At 43.9% G+C, this 19,180-nt stretch overlaps 1 protein-coding gene across 9 annotated transcripts in view; it reads right to left on the bottom strand.

Moving 5' to 3' along the window:
• Positions 1 to 2,807: 2,807 nt before the first annotated feature.
• Positions 2,808 to 19,180, bottom strand: part of PDE1C (phosphodiesterase 1C) — a 482,123-nt gene continuing 465,750 nt past the window's right edge. For 6 of the 9 annotated variants that reach the window (XM_072964716.1, XM_072964717.1, XM_031674187.2 and 3 more), the window contains one exon: positions 7,813 to 10,118. In XM_072964716.1, coding sequence (XP_072820817.1) covers positions 9,949 to 10,118 — 170 coding nt within the window. In that variant the 3' untranslated portion in view covers positions 7,813 to 9,948. Of the gene's footprint in view, positions 3,090 to 7,812; positions 10,119 to 18,834; positions 19,043 to 19,180 lie in introns of those variants that run through there. The other 3 variants (XR_012074369.1, XM_072964711.1, XM_072964709.1) reach the window with 3 other exon arrangements.

The raw sequence follows: 19,180 nt of genomic DNA, 5'->3' as shown, positions 1-19,180 counted from the left end.
CTAACCAGCCATAGCTGCAGGAGAAAAACAAATGAGCCCTACCGCCATTGACCTAGTTCAGTCTCTTTGTCTTCATAGACAATAAAACTGTTCCTAGTGAAACTTAGAATCAAGAATTTAGCTTTTCAGTAGTTCAAACTGATCTCCCCAAAATCGCAGTGTGAATTCATTCTCTCACATACGAAATAGCATCCCCACTCCAAAGATATCAGAATGGACAACAATACGTCTAAAGCCTAAACTCGTATCTATTTCTTCTGCCATAACCATCCTGAAATACTCAGATTTGGGTAATCATTAATAAGGAGAGGAATGAGCTGGAGATTTAAGACTTGCTTTGCATCAAAGGACAGTTATGTAGGTTAAATAAGATAATGCAAAGCCTGAAAAACACGGTAGATGCTCAGTAGAACTTTGTTTGCTTTTTCAGTGGGCTGGGGTTTCTCTCCCCATCCGCTACCTGGGCCTCACCTCCTCCCACCGCCGTGACCGAGACCGAGGTACCCTAGGGGACAAAGTGAGTTCTAGGGGTGATCAGTTCACACCTCCTTCTAGCAGCTCAGCCAAGCAGGCCAGGAAGATGGGTTGTGTGAGCTTAAGGAAAAGCAGGGATAAACATATTGGTTGCAAAGAAACACAGCTTGGAGAGGGGGTGCTTCCGAGAGGCTGCCCTAAGGGGACTGATGTGCATGGCACCAAGTGCTTCAACAGGGGCCTTCAGGGGACTAGGAGGGCAGTGAACCCGTCAGTTCCCTGCAGGGGTGGAGAAGCCAGGGCTGTGGACTCACACAGGCCAGGTTCAAACACAAGCTTCAGCCATCGCCAGTCGTGTGGCCTCATGCAGGGCACTGAACCCTCTTAGCCTGCCTTTTCTTCTGTGCAGAATAACAAGAAGGGTAATTCCCACTCGGGACGCGGTAAGGATGCATGAACCAATGTGTGAAAGCCTGTGCCGTAGAGACCTGTCATAGGAAATGCTCCGAACATGTTTGTTCCCTGTGGAGAACACCAGGTGCCCCTCCTGGTCCCACCCCCGACCCCCACATACGTACATATGCACCTCACCCCGCACCCCTGTGGAGGCTCCCACCTGCCAGCCCCCAGCCTCCAGTCTCTGGCCTCCAAACTTCCTGCTCATGCTGTACAATTAGCTATTGAGATCTCAGGATCCTTGACGATTTCCCGTCTGCTAAGATACCCCTGACTGCAGTCAGCAATAACTTACGGACACGCACACACACGTGTGCTCGCAAACCAGCTTTCCTACAGGAAGTGGTTGCCTGTACTCAAAGCCAGGGGCTAGAGACACAAATAAAGAAAATGAAACTGGCATAGCATGTGGGAAAATCTGAGGACAATGAGAGCACACGTCCTACAGTTTACTAAGAAAACAATAAGGAACAGTCGGCTCACAGGGCTTCTGTTTGTTCAAGAAAACCCCGAGGGCCTGTTCTCTGCTGCTGTCATCTCGTTCTTAACATAAACTAATAAGCTAACTTATTATTTGATGGGAGCTCTTGTTTGATGGGAGCTCTTGTTTGATGGGAGCTCTTACTTGATGGGAGCTCTCTAGATGCTGCAGGTTCTGTTCTTTCCATAACTACAAGTTCCTTAGGAGTCGGGGCTTTAGGATTACTGCTGAACAGAATTGAAGATGCCCTTCCCAGTCTTCTTTCACTGAAACACCACACTGGTCCCCTCTGAGATCCTGGACCTACAGATTCCCAAAGCTTAGTTTCACAGAACCGATCCTGCCCTCCAGAAGGAATGCTAAGTGCAGCTGGGGATGAGGGCAAGTAGCCTGTGAACATTTGGAAATGATGGGGTGTGGTCCTCTTGAAATGTCTAACTCTAATTGGAACCTTCTTCTGAGCTCCCGCCCGGCACATCAAAGGGCCAATTGCGTGTCCTATAAGCCCTACATGGCCAAGCAGGATCACGGGTTTCCATTCCGTCCCCGGTACACTCCCTCTTCACTGCATCCCACCCGCCACCTCGTGCTCTCCATCTCCGGACCCTGTGCCCCCATCCCCCCTCCTCATGCAGACATCCTCCATCACTCCCAGCCAAGTTTCTGCTGATTGTACTTTCCAAGTTAGTATCAATTCTATGTCCCCAGCTATTTCCACTGCCACCCCTGCTCTGGCCTCAGCGCCTCCCTGCTTCTGGGGTGTCCTTATTGGCTTCTTAGTTTTCTCTCTTTACCCCTTCGAACCCATTCTCCACTGGGAAGTCATGACAATCTTTGTGGAAATATGAATTTTATCCTGCTGGGACCTTGTTAAATTTTTTGGAACCCCCCCCCCTTACACTCAAAATCAAGTCCCTGATCCTCAATATGCCTCTGCAGCCACTGCGTGGTTTACCCCTTGCCTGTCCAGAGAGGCTTGGCTCCTGCCAGCCTCCCGACTGGTCACGATGCTCCTGAAACGTGGGCCTCTTTTCAGTTCAAGTGTATGTTTTTTGTCCATGCTCTTTCTCTCCTTAGAATGTTCCTCTACCCACTTCTTAGTCTCTTAATTCTTCCCCATCCTTCAGATGCCTGAGGACTGCCCTCCTACAGCAGCTAAGATAAGGGAGGCAATGAGAGCGTAAGAAACAGCAGCTGCGCTGAAAATGTCACCAGCCAAAGTCATAAGATCACATCAGTGCCGGATGACTGCCCAGAGGATGCACACACACACACACCCTCACACACACAATTCTGTTCTTACAAAAAACAAACAAAAAATCTAAAGTATAAGCAGCTTAGAGTGAAACTTTAGGGAAGCCAGGTTTTTTACATAATTAGGAATGGGCTTCAGAGGTAGCAAGAGAAATAGTAACATTTACTCGAAGAAACACTAGTTTATTTTTCTCACACACAGCCTCAAGAAGTCAGTCCAGGGTGATGTAGTGGCTCAGTGATGCAGTCAGGGACACGAGCCCATTCTGCCTTTCGGCCCCACAGCATCCAGCACGTTGATCTTTATTTTCATGCTCATCACCACCTCACAGACCCAATATGGCTGCTGCACATCCAGACGAAGGTTTGCATTCCAGGCAGGAAGGAGAACTATGCAACTGGAATATTCCCGGTTACAGCTTCTCTAGATGAGACAGGTGAAGAGGAAAGGGCTTAGAAATAGAGGCTGGGCCAGCATGTGAACGTGCTAGGGGTGATAAGCAGAAATTAATAACACTGTAATTAAGTGGTAATCAATGTAATTAAATAGTGCTCTACATAAAGAAATAACTTATTTCCACACTTTAAATGTCATGGGTGTTGTCTTTTAGTTAGAGTTCTTTCTTTATTATATTTATCAGGATTTCTACCATTTGTTTCTCAATAGGTACCCCAATTCTATTTTATTTTCTCCATAGGTTAAGATTTCTTAGTGTGTGTGTATCATTATAATTTTTAAACAATAGGACTCTTCAAGAACCCAAGTCCTGTGTTTGATAGCAGAGTAAACCTGATCAAATATGTAGTAACACTATTATGAGCATGAGAATGGTTTTCCCTGCAGCTGCCTTTCCGTTTCGAGTCTAAGATTCCTCCCCTTTCCGTTTCGAGTCTAAGATTCCTCCAGCTAAAAACTATCGCCAATACAGATCCCCGGGAACTAGGCAAAGAGCTAATGCCTCTAAGAGACACCAGGGGGCAGTGCAGCATAAGAAGTTCTTGTGATCTGATCAGATTAAATCTGTAACTTGATTTCACCAAATTGAATCAACAAATGTAATTTTTAAATGTGTGCCTTACCCAAATCCTTGTGCCACCAGTTCACCCTCGTTTCAACCTCATTTCCAGAAATAAGCCACACACAATGCCCTTGCAGTGACACACATTTCATCTGGCTTCTTAGTATTCAAATTCTTTTCAGATCTGGGAAACAGTTTACTGAAAACACAACTGTGTTGTCTCATGCAACATCACCCAAGGCATTTTTAGTCTATTTTGGGAAATGATGAGATCACACTCTGATATCTGTTTCCACAATTCTGGGTCATATGGGATTTCCAATGACTAAATGTTTGTGGGACAGAATGGCTTAGGCAAACTACCTACTTTTAAGGGTGAGGTTCTAAGGGTTACAGCTGTATTTTTTTTCTTCTCTAGGAACTTTGAGTCTAAAGATAAGACAGGGACACATCAGCAGCAAAGTACATATTTTTTAGAAACATACATAATGACACTTTTCAAACATGTGTTCTTTTTTCTGAATCAACTGAGATTTTGACACATGAAGAGATGCTGAATCAGTAGGCAATGAGGGCAAAGGCAAAGCTAGATTATACTTTCACCGGGAATGATACATTTTAACCGAATGGAAAATCCAATGGAATAGAACCAACTGCACGGAGTTCTGGGCTGGGAAGGATTTTGAGGCCATGTCTGGACTTGGTGAGAAAGGAGGCACTGGTTGTATGATGATGTCTGCTGAAAGCTGAGGTCTGGCAATATATTTGTCATGTGTTTACACATTTTCTAACTCTGTCTTACTCTGGTTTGAGACCATCTCCAGTCATTATATTTTTGAGCATCTATTTCATATTAAGCACTGTGTTGGTTGCTATAGAGGATACAAATTTGGGGATGGGGGTGGAAATGGGATGGTCCCTCCTCTCCCAGAGATGATAATACAGTAAGGAAGAATTAAAATCTATGTGATTTGAAGCAGAATCACTAAAGTTTCCTAAAGAACCAAAATCAGAGCATTCTGAGGATTAACAAGAATGAAGATCACTCTAGTCAAAAATTAGAGCATATGTCCCAGAGGTGAAATTTTCTTCTGGGTCATGAGGAATAACTAAGATTTGCACAGGGAGACTAGATGTCGAAGGAATTCCATAAAGACAGAGTGATGTGAACACAAATGAGAATTAGCCTGGTTCGGTCAGGAAACAGCTCCATGTGAGGGTGGGTGGTACAAAATAGTGTAAGAGGAACCTTGCCTCTGGAAGAGGCACAATTTCTATATTCCCCACCTATTTCATTATTAAACAGAATCACCTGGTGATAGCCTTTATGGCTTAGAATGCTTGAATTCAAATGTTGTGGCATTCATTTGACCTCTTTGTGCCAAGTCTGGTCGAGGACCACTGAGGAACCCGGCAAACTTTCTGCAGAACTTTAGCCCGAGTCTCAACGTGTTGCCCAGCAAATGAAGACAATCAGCCTTCTAGCACCAGTTTATGAGAAGAGTTGAATATCTCAGTGCTGGGGACTCAGTGGGTTCTCAAAAACAATTAACTGAATGCTGACACCTATGGTACTAGAGTGGTGCTCCACAGCTTCAGTTTTCAGCAGCTCTGATTGGACACATTCGTCTCTGTCGTTACATTTACTCAGTCTCCTTTTGCCTTTGTGTCCTAAGGTTTAGAATTGTCTCTGACTCATTGTGTCTTAAGAGCTGCTGCTGGAAAACGGTGACGATTATAAACGAATTGTTTCCGTGAAGGCTGCCTGCCAGACAAGGTGCTTCTGTAAGCCCGGGTCAGCTGACCCTCTCACTCAGGTGTTCAAAACAAAGCGTGACATCGAAAGCATCCACAGAGGGTCCAAGCTGAATGGTAAAATACACAAGTGAGTCTCCTATCCCACAGTTATTAACACTTGTTATTCCCCAAAGCAGAGTTTCATATTCTTTGAATGTAACAAAAGTATAATGATTGCTCACAAATCTTCTAAATGAGTCTTAAAAACAGCGCTTACCACCGGCAGAGGCACACTCTGCCGAATCTTTGATACTCCAGGTTCTTCTCCTGCTGGGCCTGGCCTTGCAGTGGGGCTGCTGGGGCTGTGGCTTTGACCAAGCCTGGAGCCGAGTCATGAATCCTTCACCCACTCCGACTCCCAGCCTGAAGGCATCCTCACTTCTAACCTAATTTGACAGATTCCCAATACATCAAGTTGTTGGACCAATAGAACTTTTTTGGTTCGAAATGGATAAAAGAGAATATAAATGATCAAATGAAGTTGGCGGCCAACGGGAAAACAAATTCAAATCTTGCAGATGAATAAGTGGCCTTCCATCTGCTTTAGGAACAGATTTGGGTGGAAATCCTACACTTGAAAAACAGTGGTTATCAACCATCCCCACCCTTTTCCTCTGTCTCCTGGGGGATGAGAAGTCACAATGATGGGAGTGCTGGGAGGCTTCCCTGTTTCAGAAGCTCTGTGTGTGTGCTCAGGGTAACGTTTAACTGGCTTGTGGTTGGAAGAGGTGGGAAGAGAAAGGAATTAGCTTTCTCTGAGCATTTCTTAGCGGAAGTTACTGCCCTAGCCATGTGAGGTTGGCATTATAACCAGACTGGGGGTGGGGGCGGGGACAACCACGAGAACTTCTGGGGGCTTATTCTAGGCAGCAGGGGAGGGGGACTGGTGGAAGAGGGAGAGACATATTTATTGCTCTTTTCTTACAGGGACTAGTCCTAAGCACTGGATTATATTAAAGAGAAAAAAATGTCATTTCAAAGCTTCTGTCAGTCCTTTGTGCTTATGGGAGCAGGACCCAGAGTAAATGCCTTTTGTTTGGCAGAGTGAGTTCATAAGCTGTAAAAATGTCTAGACCTAGTGTGATGGAAGGAGTAAGAAATGAACGGCTCTGTACTTTTACAGGAATTTCAAGTTCAAGAGGGGAGAAGGAGAAATCCAAGAAGACAGAGGCAAATCCCTGTCTGAAGAAGACACAGCCAGTGAGAAACCCTCCATACAAGGAGATCGGCTGATGTCGCTGTTGGTGTTGAATTTTTAATTTAAGTAGTTGCTTCTTCTGTGTCATCATCTTAATCCTCCCAGTAAAAAAGTCTGCTCTATACAGTGGACTGGTGTGGGTAGAAATTTGGAAGAATGAAGAAATTGGATGTGGGAAATGAAGTTGGGGGAGCAGAAACAGAATGAAGGACAGCCAGGGTAGGAAGCCAGGTCCAGCGAGGTGGTCAGGGAGGGAGTCAGGGAAAGTGGAGGATGAGAGTGAGCTGTGAGCACGGCAGGTAAAGACGGAGGCCCACGGACTCCAAGACGCAGGGACACACAGGGAAGGGAGCACTGGGGGAAGCGGAGGGGATGCCGGCTTCCAGCTGAGCGTGGAAGCGCACACCGAAGGTGAAGGCGCAGTGGGAGGCAGAAGCTGGTGCCCGCGGGAATAGGCGGGCGGGTGATGGATGGTTCAATGATTACCTTCCTTTCACTGAAGTGGAAGAATGTTGGCAACCCACCTGATGTCACAGAACTGGAAAGGGACATTAATCTCAAGCTCAAAAACTCAAAAACCTGACTTCTTCTACATCCCACTCATTCTCCAGGAAATAATAGTGAATACGTACTGAGCCCTTCCTGTACGCCCAGCCCCGCGCGACGCTGAGTCAGGGACTATTAGTCTCCTCATTTTACAGCCGAGAAAACTCCAGTGCAGAGAGACGACAAAACTCGCTAAAGATCACAGAGCAAACCAAAGACAGAGGCGGGATTTACTGACAGTTTTTTTTAACCCCAAAGTCCCAGTTCTTAACCACTAGCTATAAAGCTTAGTCTGGAGTGATGTGAACTGAGTTGATAACACAGCTGTTTCCCTATGGGTTAGCTGCTACTGTTTCTCATGTTAACAAATTAATTTATTGGGTTCGGGGTGTAAGAAGGAGGAGGTTTTTTTTTTTTTTTAAAGCTATCCCCTATATAATCAGGAAGCAAATTGAAAAGGGGAAGTTACACTATTCATCTTGACAAGATATTCAGGACTGAATGGTGCCAAGCGTAAGGGAAAGCTAACTCTTTTCAAATGAATCCCAGAATTCTGAAGAAGAAAAAGATGACTCACACACCAAAAAGTCCTTTAAAAGCATCCTTTTATTTGCTATAAGAACATAATCTGCTACGTCTATACAACCCATCATGCAAAAAACATGGATGGCATTTTACAAGCAATGCAGAATCTCAATGTCTGTACATTTGCTCAATTAAAAGATTAGCAAAAGCTGGAAAGTAACATCTTGGGATAAAAGAATGCAGAAAGGGTCAACTGTCTTCCCTAGGATCATGGCTTCCAACGCCAAGAAGCATAGTGAAGAGAGCACAGCCACACTGAGGTCTCAGTACCTAACGCTGTCCACTGCCCCATGGACAGTCCTGCTGTGTGGCCAGACAGCTGTGTGGCAGCAAGCGCTAAGGCACCTGTATGCAAACGGGCAGGAATTGCCTGTTGTGTTAACGTAATTCAGGTGGGTTAGACTCTACCAGCCTGCAGAAGGGTCCTCTTGCTCAGACACCAAGCAGCGAGCTAAGAATTCCAATTGCATCCTTAACAAAAAGTCACAGTGATTTTTCCTCTCTGTATGGTAATTAAATTTCCCCGAAACGCCATCGTAAAGCACTTTATAAATAAATTGCTCAGTAACATGATGGGCACTAAACTCTGGTGCTGACTCAACTTGCATAACTGTGGTTTATTGGAAATGAACTGTGGAGAACAAGAGGCGAGGACGCTAAGCCCTTGACAATCAGATCCCAAGGACTGTGGCTCAGGGCTCAGCTCCTTCTTTGCGGGGGCGTCCTGGAGCGTTTTCCCTGGACGTGGAACGTTCACGGCTACCTCTGCTGCGCACCTGTTACTCTCCAGGCTACGCAACAGCAATCAGAACTACGTTATCCTTAATCTTCATCACAAAAGGTAGTATGAAGCCCTTTTCTAGTTAAGCAAACTGAGGCTTTTTAAAGGTTATGCCATTAGACTGAGGACCTGCATTTCGTTATAGACAGGACAGGATCGGAGATCAGACCGGCCTGTCAACAAACCTGAAGTTTTCCACTGTACCAGACCACTTCTGAAGGGATCAAACACTATTTCTGACCTTGAAATTTTCCTTAGCATTTCTGTGAATTTAGTCCCAAAGTGAAAACCCTAGGGAGAGATACAAAAATGCTCAAAAATGTCACCACAAAGAGAGGGAAGTTACAGATCTGCATCTGGCCAACAGCCAAGAGAGCAACTGGGTTCTCAAAGGGACTCCGATATGTGGTCTGTTGGGAAGATGATCTGAAATTTAACTTAAAGTCACCTCTACTCTTATGGAGAAAACTCTGCAAATAAGGAATTCAAATTAGGTTCAGCATTTTATACTCTCTTACTCCAGGACCTCAAGACTAGATGGACATCTCCTGGGGTGAATCTGAAACTGGAAGTCTCTGAGGCATGGGCATCTATTGACTTCCGGCATTGTCTACTGTGAGCCACGATGAAGGGACGCAGGAAAATAGACCCAAAATGCATCTCCTGCAAACTCTCATGTCCCTAAAGTTACAATGAGGCCACTGGGCACGAGGCATGCAATGAGAATCAAAATAAAGACCAGGATCTTTATTTTTAACTTGGTGCTTGTGAAGCCTAAGTTCAGAAACACCAATGAACCCAGTTCGTCAGACCTCTTTTCCCTCGAAGATCATTCCATTCAGAAGCACAACTTCCATTTGCAATGCATTTACTTTGAAAGTTACATGTTTGCTTGAATTTTAAATATTTGTATTGAAAATCGGAAAAGATGTTTTTACAAGTGCATTTTGTAAAAACAGTGATTATGATAAAACCAATAGCCTCACTGAGGCAAGTCCATTTCCAGGCATGAAAAAAAGTGTCAACGGGAGGAATTTCATTTTTGTCTGAACAGGTCGCCTCACTTTAATTTTGGTCCAACTTAGACTTTGAAAGATCTTTACCCATGAAAATCACATGAGACAACCCTCTTACTGGTGTGCTGCTAGAGTGTGTATTGACCCCCAGATCCTACGGCTGAGGGGTCTGTAACAGAACAACAATGGGGAAACTCACAGGCAGCCGTCACCGTGTCTTGGTGAAGTCAATCATGAGAGCATCAGCCCGGAAGGCCTCCAAGCCTCTTGGAGGCATATCCTGCTGTGGCTGCCAAGAGGCAGATGGGTGGGCCTCTCCTCCACTCCCTCTTCTCCTTGACCTATTTTCTGTTCCAGTTATGTGAGATGTTCTGAATTTTTTTCATTTTGATCCTCTGATCCAACATCTTGTACCTCGCGGGATGCTCATCAGTTTTCTTTGGGACCGAAGGTGCATAGGAGCTAGATGCATAAGCAGGGCGTTTAAAATGACGCAGAGGAGGCTTGATGACTGGAGGCCCATGCAAAGGAAGACAGACAACCGTTAGCCTCACCAACGACACACTGCGCCTAAATCCTGGGGGCAACTTCCTTGTCGCTAGACCTCTTGGTTTTCTTTAAAGCCAGGAAACAAACAGGGTTGAACACTTCTCCACTAGAACTAGAAATCTTATTTCAAATAGACGAATAAGCACATTATCACCTTGGTCGTTCACTTAAAATAAAGGCAAATTCCTAGGGGAAAAAATTCCTAGAGCTAGACAGTGATGACCCTAGAAGATAAAATTCCTTTGACAATGAGTGGATGTGAGGGAGCAGCAGCGTCACTTTGGAAAAAAAATAGCAAAGCAAACACAGGTGAGTAGAGCCGTATCATTAATCAGGATTTAGCCCCGTGTGTGAGCTTTGAGGGGCTGCAAAGTGACACACAATTCTGGAGTGCTAATAAGAAATACCTGGCTGAGAAAATATTTGCAAAACACCTGTAGAAAGGTCTTGTATCCAAAATACAGAAAGAACTCTTAAAACTTCAACAAAGGGAAACAAACAACTCAATTTAAGTATAAGCAAAACTCTGAACAGACTCCTTGCCAAAGAAGACATAAATATGGCCAAAAAGCATAGGGAAAGATGCTCAACAATTCTGGTAATTCGGGAATTGCAAATTAAAGCAACAGTGATATACACTACATACCTATTAGGATATAATCCTGTGAAATGAACAAAGCATATATACACTTAATCTTATCATTATAAAAACATATAAATATGTGCTTAGCAAAATCTGGAAGAGCAGACACTTAAACCGTAGCAGTGATTATCTCTGAGTAAAACAAACGTGGCTCTTTTATTTCTTTTTGGTTGTTTCCACTTTCCATTTTTTCTATGTTGATCAAGTTTTAAAGATGTCACTTTTTAAATAGAAACATATTGCTAAAAATGTCTTCCATAGAAACAAGTATCAGAGTAAGTCTACACAATTACACGTAATAGAAAGTTGGTAAAACTTGAGTTGACGCTGAACTTTAGAACTAGACGTCGCAGAGCGTTCACACTGAGTTCATAGCCTCAAAGCCAATATAGATCAGTATTCATTGATTGACTTAGAGCACGTACCGTGTGTCCTTCTGATACAACGATGAACAGAACAGACAGAAACCTCTGCCCTCGTGGGGCTTCCATTCTAATAAGCCCCTCCGAAAGCTGTGACTTGCTTACAGAGGAAAAAGCAGCATCCTGTCATAATAAGTGATGTAATTACTCCAAGCTCCAACCCTGCCTTTGGAGTTAGGCTAACACATAGTTAAGATTTTCGGCAAATGGTCCTATAGTGACATAATAATGTATATGCAGAACAGAGAGTGTTTTTTTTTTTAATATAATGATCTTAGAGTGTTTAATTCTGTTTCTTGGAAGTAAACAAGGGATTGCAGCACAAAACACTCTAGCAACAAATACAAGAACAGTCCTGTTCCCCTGGAGAATGACATAGAAACAGACGAGGGCTTCAGATTAAAATCTGGTGGTCGCACATGTCTGGGCTGGCTGATTTACTGCTGCTTCAGTCACAATCCCTCTCCATATTCATTCTATTTTCTCTGCTCAGCATGAACCCAGGCAAAGTAGTATTGAATTTCCCACTTCTCAGCATGAAGAAACACTTAGCGTTTGCTAGAATTCCGATTGTCAGAGCACAAACTCTCCTTGCCACTGGAGCCGCGGCAAATAGAGTTGAACCCGCTGACACAGATCGGCTCCCCACCGAGAGTGTGGAAACACTTCTACGCCTGCTGTCACCCTCACTCAAAATGCGGGGGGAAAGAAAAATTCATATAGTGCAGTGATTGCCTTTCCCTTCTCCAGGGGAACGTGACTTGATGACAGGACAAGACAGCCGAGCCAGGGATGAGGGCACCATTTTGAATTTAATGGGGACCTTTCTTCTGGGGTCCTGGTGTGGCCTCTTGAGTACTCCCATTTTTCTTCTGGCTGTTCCTGAGATATTCCTGGAAGTGGATCTGACCCTTCCCTTCTGATGCCTGGGCACCACCCCCAGCAGAGAAGAACCCAGCTGGGACCAGAACCCCTTCCCTTCACACGCTTGGTAATCAGCAAGTTAGACCCTTGTTCCTGTTGGGGGACAGGTCCACAAAGCCTGCACTTGCCTCCTAGAGCAATTTACTTGGAGAAAACGATCGCATTAGCTACTGAAGATTTGACAAAGGCACGCATCTCTGCACAGAGCCTGAACTTGGGAAAGCCGTTTTCTACGCTGCTTTCCAATGTGCTGAGGAAAAGAAAAGTTCAAGACAACTGACACGTCATCACCCTTTGTTATATCGTTTCACACAATGTTTGTTTTTCATGAAAGCGATGCTCTTTTAGGAGTTTTAATCCTCATTTGTTTGGATCTTATCTTTTTCATAAACGCAGTTCTTCCCGCCGGTGTCTGACTTCCACCCTTCCCTCTGCCACCACCAGTCTTCTATTCTCTCTGAGACCACTTGGCTTGGTGGCTACATTTTTTTTTCCCCATAGGAAACTAATGCATAGAATTATTCTTCTTCAGAAAATAGATTGAGATGTATTCATATATCAAATTAGTAATAGCTGTTAGTTGGATTCAGATACTGAAATATCAATGAGGTTTTTAAAGCTCCTCGTTTATTTATTTAGTCTACTGTTTCCCAAAGTAACTTTCAATAAATTTGCATATGTAATAGGTGGTGTTGGGGGAAGGAGGGGTTCCTCAATTAAGCATAACTGGGTTAAGGTTAAACTGGTATATTCACGACAGAACCTCTCAGAGACCTGAATGATGGTAACATGTTATTATGAATCCTTAAAAACAGCTGATGAATGGCCTGTAGTTTTCCTCAGTTGTATTACGCTTTATCAAGCGTATTTCACACTTGCAGGAAGACTGGGGTAATTCACTCTCACTGTCCTTATCACGGCATCTCATGTCACATCTTACTAATTCAGTGCTCCCTGCTGTTTGCACTGCGAGTGGACCAGAAAGAACAGTCACTGATGCTCGTCTAATCTAGGCGCAGCCTCATGCCCTTGAGTTAAACCATTATCTGCATTAGGACCCAACTCTATCTTTTCTCAGTCCCCAAAACATCAGTGTGATCTTTCGGAACCACTGCATGACAGCAGCATCGACTTGGAGAATTTCTGACTCTCTACCTCCAAAGGCAGCAGCTTGAGTTACTCTTGGCTTCTGAATAAGTTCTAATATTAAGAACTTTTTTTTAAAAAAAAGAGTGTTGGACATGTGTTTTCTTCTCTTTCAAAGATAATGCCATAACATGACCTCTGGTAAAAACATTTCCACCTGTAGACATTTTCTAACTGCATTTACACACAGACACACACACACAACAGGTACACTAAAATTAACAAGATAAAAAAATAATCATTTATTTTCTCTTAAATGTTGCTTTACATGAAGAATGAAATTCCATTGCCATACATTTCACTTCTAAAATCAGTGTCTATTGGTGGTCTCTGTCTGAAATTTGATGCAAAGTCCTTTTAAAAATGCACAAAAATCACCCATGAGTTTTGAACTGCAAGCGATTGAAATGTCAAATCCTTTCCACAGAGGATGGAATGACACAAGAACTGAGTCTGTGGTTTCCATTCCAGGACCTGCAATGGTAGAGTAATGGTAACATCTGACCTACACCGTGTACGAGGCATAATGCTAAGAATTTAATGTGAACGAGCCATTAATCTTCACCACAATCCTATGAGGCAACAAGCACTATCATCGCCTCCTTTTTGCGTGAGGAAACTGAGGCTTAAAGAGCTTAAGTAACTTGCCAAAGTTTACACAGGTAGCATTCAGGAAGTCTGGTCCACATCCAAGCAATCCAACCTCAAAGTCTTCCTCCCATATTTAAAATAACCTGGGACCCAAGTCAGAGAAAGTTTTAGTAACTACCATAAAAAGCTGAAACGGTGGCTCATTTATACTGTCAATATTTGAGTATCTGTGATATACATGATTCTTGAATACCCTCGTTAGTAGCCATAGGAAGACTTCCTCTAAAGCAAAAGCAAGTCACTCCTCTTAGTACAGTTCATGTGGTAACAGCTCAGGAAGGAACTAACTAAATAAAGTTCCTGGCCGACAGGTCTCTTCCATACCTGCTTCTGTGTCTTCCCTCACCTGTGCGGGGTTGGGATGCCAACAGGTGTTCCAAAAGTCCAAACACTGGAGCCACACAAGCATGAGAGACTGGGACAGGCACTGCCTTGGGTAGTACGAATCTCGGGCTGGTGGAAATGGTGCTTCTCACTCATTCTGCCCTCTCCAGAGAGTCGGCCTGATGTCAGTTCTGGCCTCCGGATCTGTCTTCTCTCTAGATTCTTTCTAGCTTCTTTCTGGGCCATCCTCTCAGAGTATTGGGAATTCCAAACCCAACTTATGCCTGATTGTGATCAGGTCAGCCACATTAGCACATTTGGTATGAAGCCACTGCATTCTGAAGATGAGCTCATGGGAACACACACAATCAGCCAAAAGCCTCCTCCCCTGCTAACATCAGCTCTGTGGGGAGCAGAATCAAGACAGGTTCATCTCAATCCCAGAGGCAGAAACACACCCTTCCAAACTAGCAGTTAGGCTGAATTGACTTTCAAAGCTGGCCTCTTCCTTAAAGGGCAAGTGGAAGATGTTAACTGGTTTCACCAGAACAGGAGACTGGGTCCTTGTTCTTTACCTAGGCTTCCCAGCAGACTTTTTAAAAAATTGAAAGTGAAATATAATGACTTTTTGTGAACCCAGGGCTTTGCTGTCTAAGGAGCCCAGTAGCATGGCCTTTCTGCCATACCATTCACTGATCTCACATCCATCGTCTCATTTGTAGCTGCCCCTCTCCTTGGAAGGTCCGATTCAGTTCTGTCTCTGTCCCCATATAACTGGGATACAAGATTTCAATTTCTTATTAAAAAAAAGAAAAAGAGAGACCATAACACTCGCTGCAGAGGCAGCAGTGATCACGAAAAGAAATCGAGCCATGTGTGTGAAGCAGCCAGCACAGAGCAGACCACAGTAGGCACTCCCTCAGTATCAGTTTCCAAGTTTCCATCCCTTTCCTCAGAGGAAGACCTTGCATTTCAGGAATTACATGGAAGATTTGCAATTGCCAGGAAAACTCAGGAGCAGCATACTTCCCCAGCTAGGGGATTCATTTTTCTCAAGACATAAAAGCATTAGGTGAAGGCCACACTGATAGTTGTCCTTTCCTTTTGTAGAGATACAATCTAGCAACCTTAACCCAGCTGGAAAATTACTCTTAAACCATGCACATTAGATGTAGTCTTGTCTAAGGTGACAGTCTATTCTGAAATGCCTCAAGGTGGCGTTTATATTACAACTGGAATAAGTAAACCCAGCATCTACATTGTAAAAGACTCTGACTCTCCAAGGAGTTTGCCTCCAGAAATTGAAAATACTAACTCATCTACTGGTTCCATCCTGAAGCTCACAGAGCAAAGAGCGCAGGAGATGGGCGGCTCGCCGTCTGAGAAGCTATTCAGAAAAAGCCCGGGTGACACTGCCTGAACCAAACACTACCCAGTGTGGATAGATGACCCCGCCAGCATTTCCAGGTCCCCAGAGGAACACACAGCCACAGAGAAAAGATAAGCAACAGTTTTGTTGCCCTTCATCCAACCTAAATCTGTTTGCTCCCACCTGCAGTTCTCAACCTTGGATGCACATCAGATCACATCACATTCTGATGCCCAGAGAAAACAAACTATGGTTACCAGGGGGGAAGGCGGAGGGTGGGGGGGGGTAGATTAGGAGTTTGGTATTTACAGATACACATTAATAAGTACAAAATAGATAAGCAATAAGGATCTACTGCATAGCACAGGAAACTATATTCAATTCGTTATAATGAGCTGTAATGGAAAAAGCTGAAAAAAATATATGTGTGTGTGTATATATACAGTACACTTGAAACTAACATTGTAGATTGACTACACTTCAATAAAAAATAAGAATTAAAATTTAAAAATAAGTAAATAAATACATAAGAATTGACTGATGCCCAAGCCCTACATCCAACAGTCTCGGAAGTAATCTGTTATTTCAAGGTGGAGCACAAGCATCAGTGTGCTCGTAACACCCAGTGCCTCTAACGCGTAGCCAGGTTGAGAACCTCTGGCTTAGGTGCCGAGTTTGTTTTGAGACTAGGTTGCTTATACTTGTATTTCGAGGGATACCTGGGGCAGCTGACAGGGTCTGGTCATCGCGTACAGGAGTGGCCAACCCTTGGCCATCTGGTAAGGTCTGTGGCAGGAATCGAACCCATGAAGATCTACTTTGGGGAGAGGTAGTGTGGTACTGCGAGAGAAGCTTGGGTTTGGGGTGTCACATAACTGGGTTAAGCTCCTACTAGCTGTAAGATCTTAAGGAGATCATCTGTTGTGGGATTCAGGGTTTTGGTTTTGATTTTTTCTGCAAAATGGGAAAAATGGTAACTTCTTTGCATGGTTGTTGTGAGGAGTTTAAAGTGGCTATAACTGAGACCATGTGTGTATGGAACCTTGCAACCTCACCGTGTGGGGGTTGGTCCGCGGCTGCCACTATTGATAGCACAGGAGGTAAAAGTCATCACAGGGAGCCTTTTAATGGGGCCCTCCCTGGTAGATTTCTTATTATAGGACAGAAAAGTCATGTAATTCCCCACATGAATGGATTTTACTGTATGAAAGACCTCAGCATACAATGAAGAGATTAACTTAATGAATTTATTTGGGAATATTTGGCAGAGGACATACCACTGTGATTCACAAAAGGCTAATTATCCAAAATATGCATCTGTGAAAAAAAATGTATTTTTTTCCATTCAGCTATCTGAGGGAAACACTTTGCTGAGGTCAAGTGCCATTTTAAGCAAAGTGGAAATATCCAGCCCACGTTCCAAACTATTTATACGATGTACAAATATGGAGGTTCATTCAATCACTTTGGGCAATGCCTAACCGTGAGTCTAAAGGCTGCTGGAAATCCTAGATGGGAGGTGTGGCTTAGACACCCAATCAAGATGGAAGGAGTTTCAGTCCCTGAACTCTGACCTAGATGTAATTAGGAACATGATAAGGGCACTTGCTATCCTTAAGGCTCTTTGCATTTATTATGCTTAGCCATAATAAGTCTTTGAGTTGCCTTCACTGGAACCCATTCTTGGGCCACTGATTCCCTGGTCTTTGAAATACCTCTTCTTGATGCTTCATCCCATAGATCATTAATCCTGGCTATAAACTTCATGAGGACAGGGGTAGGGGGTTATGCATATTTGCATCCCCAGAACTTAATCCCAGTACTGGTAACAGTCGGTGCTGAAAAATATTTAATGGCTGAGTCAATGACACTGCATCACACTCAGTAACCTCGTAGGTCTCTCATTTACTAGAGAAGAAATGAATCACTTAGAATACACGCCAGCTGGCAAAGCTGACTAGAATCTACAGAACCTAATATTTCCCCCTTGCATCAGTAATGCCTTCATACCTCGATTCGCTGCCTCTGTTTGCTCAAAGAAGAATATCAAGTTCCTTTCCTTTGAAGTTTCAAGTCTGAGGCCTGAGCACTTTTGTTTCACACAAATGCTACCACCTCAGTCTTACCATCCTATGGAGAGACACTGAGACAGAGCTGTCAAGCCCCTCTGACAAATACGTGAAAGAGGAGGAGCATAAGAAAGGCTGGGAAATAAGCTTTTTCTTTTTTAGTGGATGTGCTGGGGCTTGAACTCAGGACCTCAAGCAGGCTAAGCACACGCTCTACCCCTGAGCTATACACCACCCCAAATTAGCTCTTTTCTTATTCAAATAACTGCTAGCTATTAAGTGCCCTGCAAACATGATTTCATGATTAATGGTTTAATTTCATAAAAATATTATTTTAATTAATAAAAAAGAAAAAGAAAGTCCTCCCTCAGGGAGATAATCATCTTCAGTTGAGTTCTCTGTTTTCATTTTGCTCGCCCTGGCAGGCACAAAGTAAACGAGGCATGCTCTTTCAAAGGAGAAAAATATTTGGGAAATTATGCAAGCTAAGTCTTTTTTTTTTTTCATCAATGTATGCATTTTTCCCACGGGTGCTTCTGAAGGTGGGGAGTAGAGGCTAAATCAGGCTAAAGCTCTGTCCTTTGCTCACACCAACAATGACCTCAGGCAGAAGAAGCCTGTAAAGATCAATTTCTTCAGGGTTCTAGAGCTCAGAAGGGCTAAGTTATCGCAGAGCAAAAGAACTGCGATCTAGCCCATAGTAAGAATGACAACTGGCATTCCTCAAAGTGAACGCAAGACAGAAGACGATGGTAAAGAGAGCTTGGGAATCACCACTGAAAAGACAGTGCAAGACCCGCCCCCCCCCCCCCGCCCCAGCCCCACTGCTGTGCTTGAAACGGGCGCGTATGAAATTGCTCGAATCCCCAGGCAGAGTACAAGTGCGAAAGCAAGGCTGTTACTGTGTGGACAATTTGACGTCAGTCTTTATCCTGGCAATGACATTCAAGCAAAGAGCCCAGGCTGGCTGCCTGCTGACTTCGGGCAGGCTAATTTATCCGAGTATGCCTCAGTTTCCAGACTGCGAAATGGAGATAATAGTACCTTCCTTAGAGGGTTGTTGTAAGGATTAAGTGAGAAAATATGTGTTAAGACCCTTGTGTTGTCCCTGATATCTGACAGATGTGCAATACGTATCAAAGTATTTATTGTTAAAAACCTGTGTCAGGAAGATCAGGAGTTAACCATTTTTGACACTGATCACTCAATAAGTTACAATACACGTTAACAATGTGTTTTTGTAAAACGAACATAAGCTTCCTAAAATGTCTTCAGACCTCAGAGCCAGTCGGTTCTCTTCTGAGGAATCCTCTGGGTGGACGTTTTATCCGTAGTCCCCTAGAACAGGACACACAACAAACGTTACTGCAAGCCAGCTGGCATCTCAACACACAGGCTCTTTCTACATCAGGCGACGGCGATTCCAAGCAGAGCTGCATCTACTGCCAACACTACCGCGCACGCCCGCCGCTGCAC

This window comes from Vicugna pacos, chromosome 7 (genome assembly GCF_048564905.1).
Source record: "Vicugna pacos chromosome 7, VicPac4, whole genome shotgun sequence".
In the NCBI taxonomy this organism is placed as follows: Eukaryota; Metazoa; Chordata; class Mammalia; order Artiodactyla; family Camelidae; genus Vicugna; species Vicugna pacos.
Note: the sequence above shows the minus strand (reverse complement) of the source record. Positions and strands in the feature narration are given on the sequence as shown.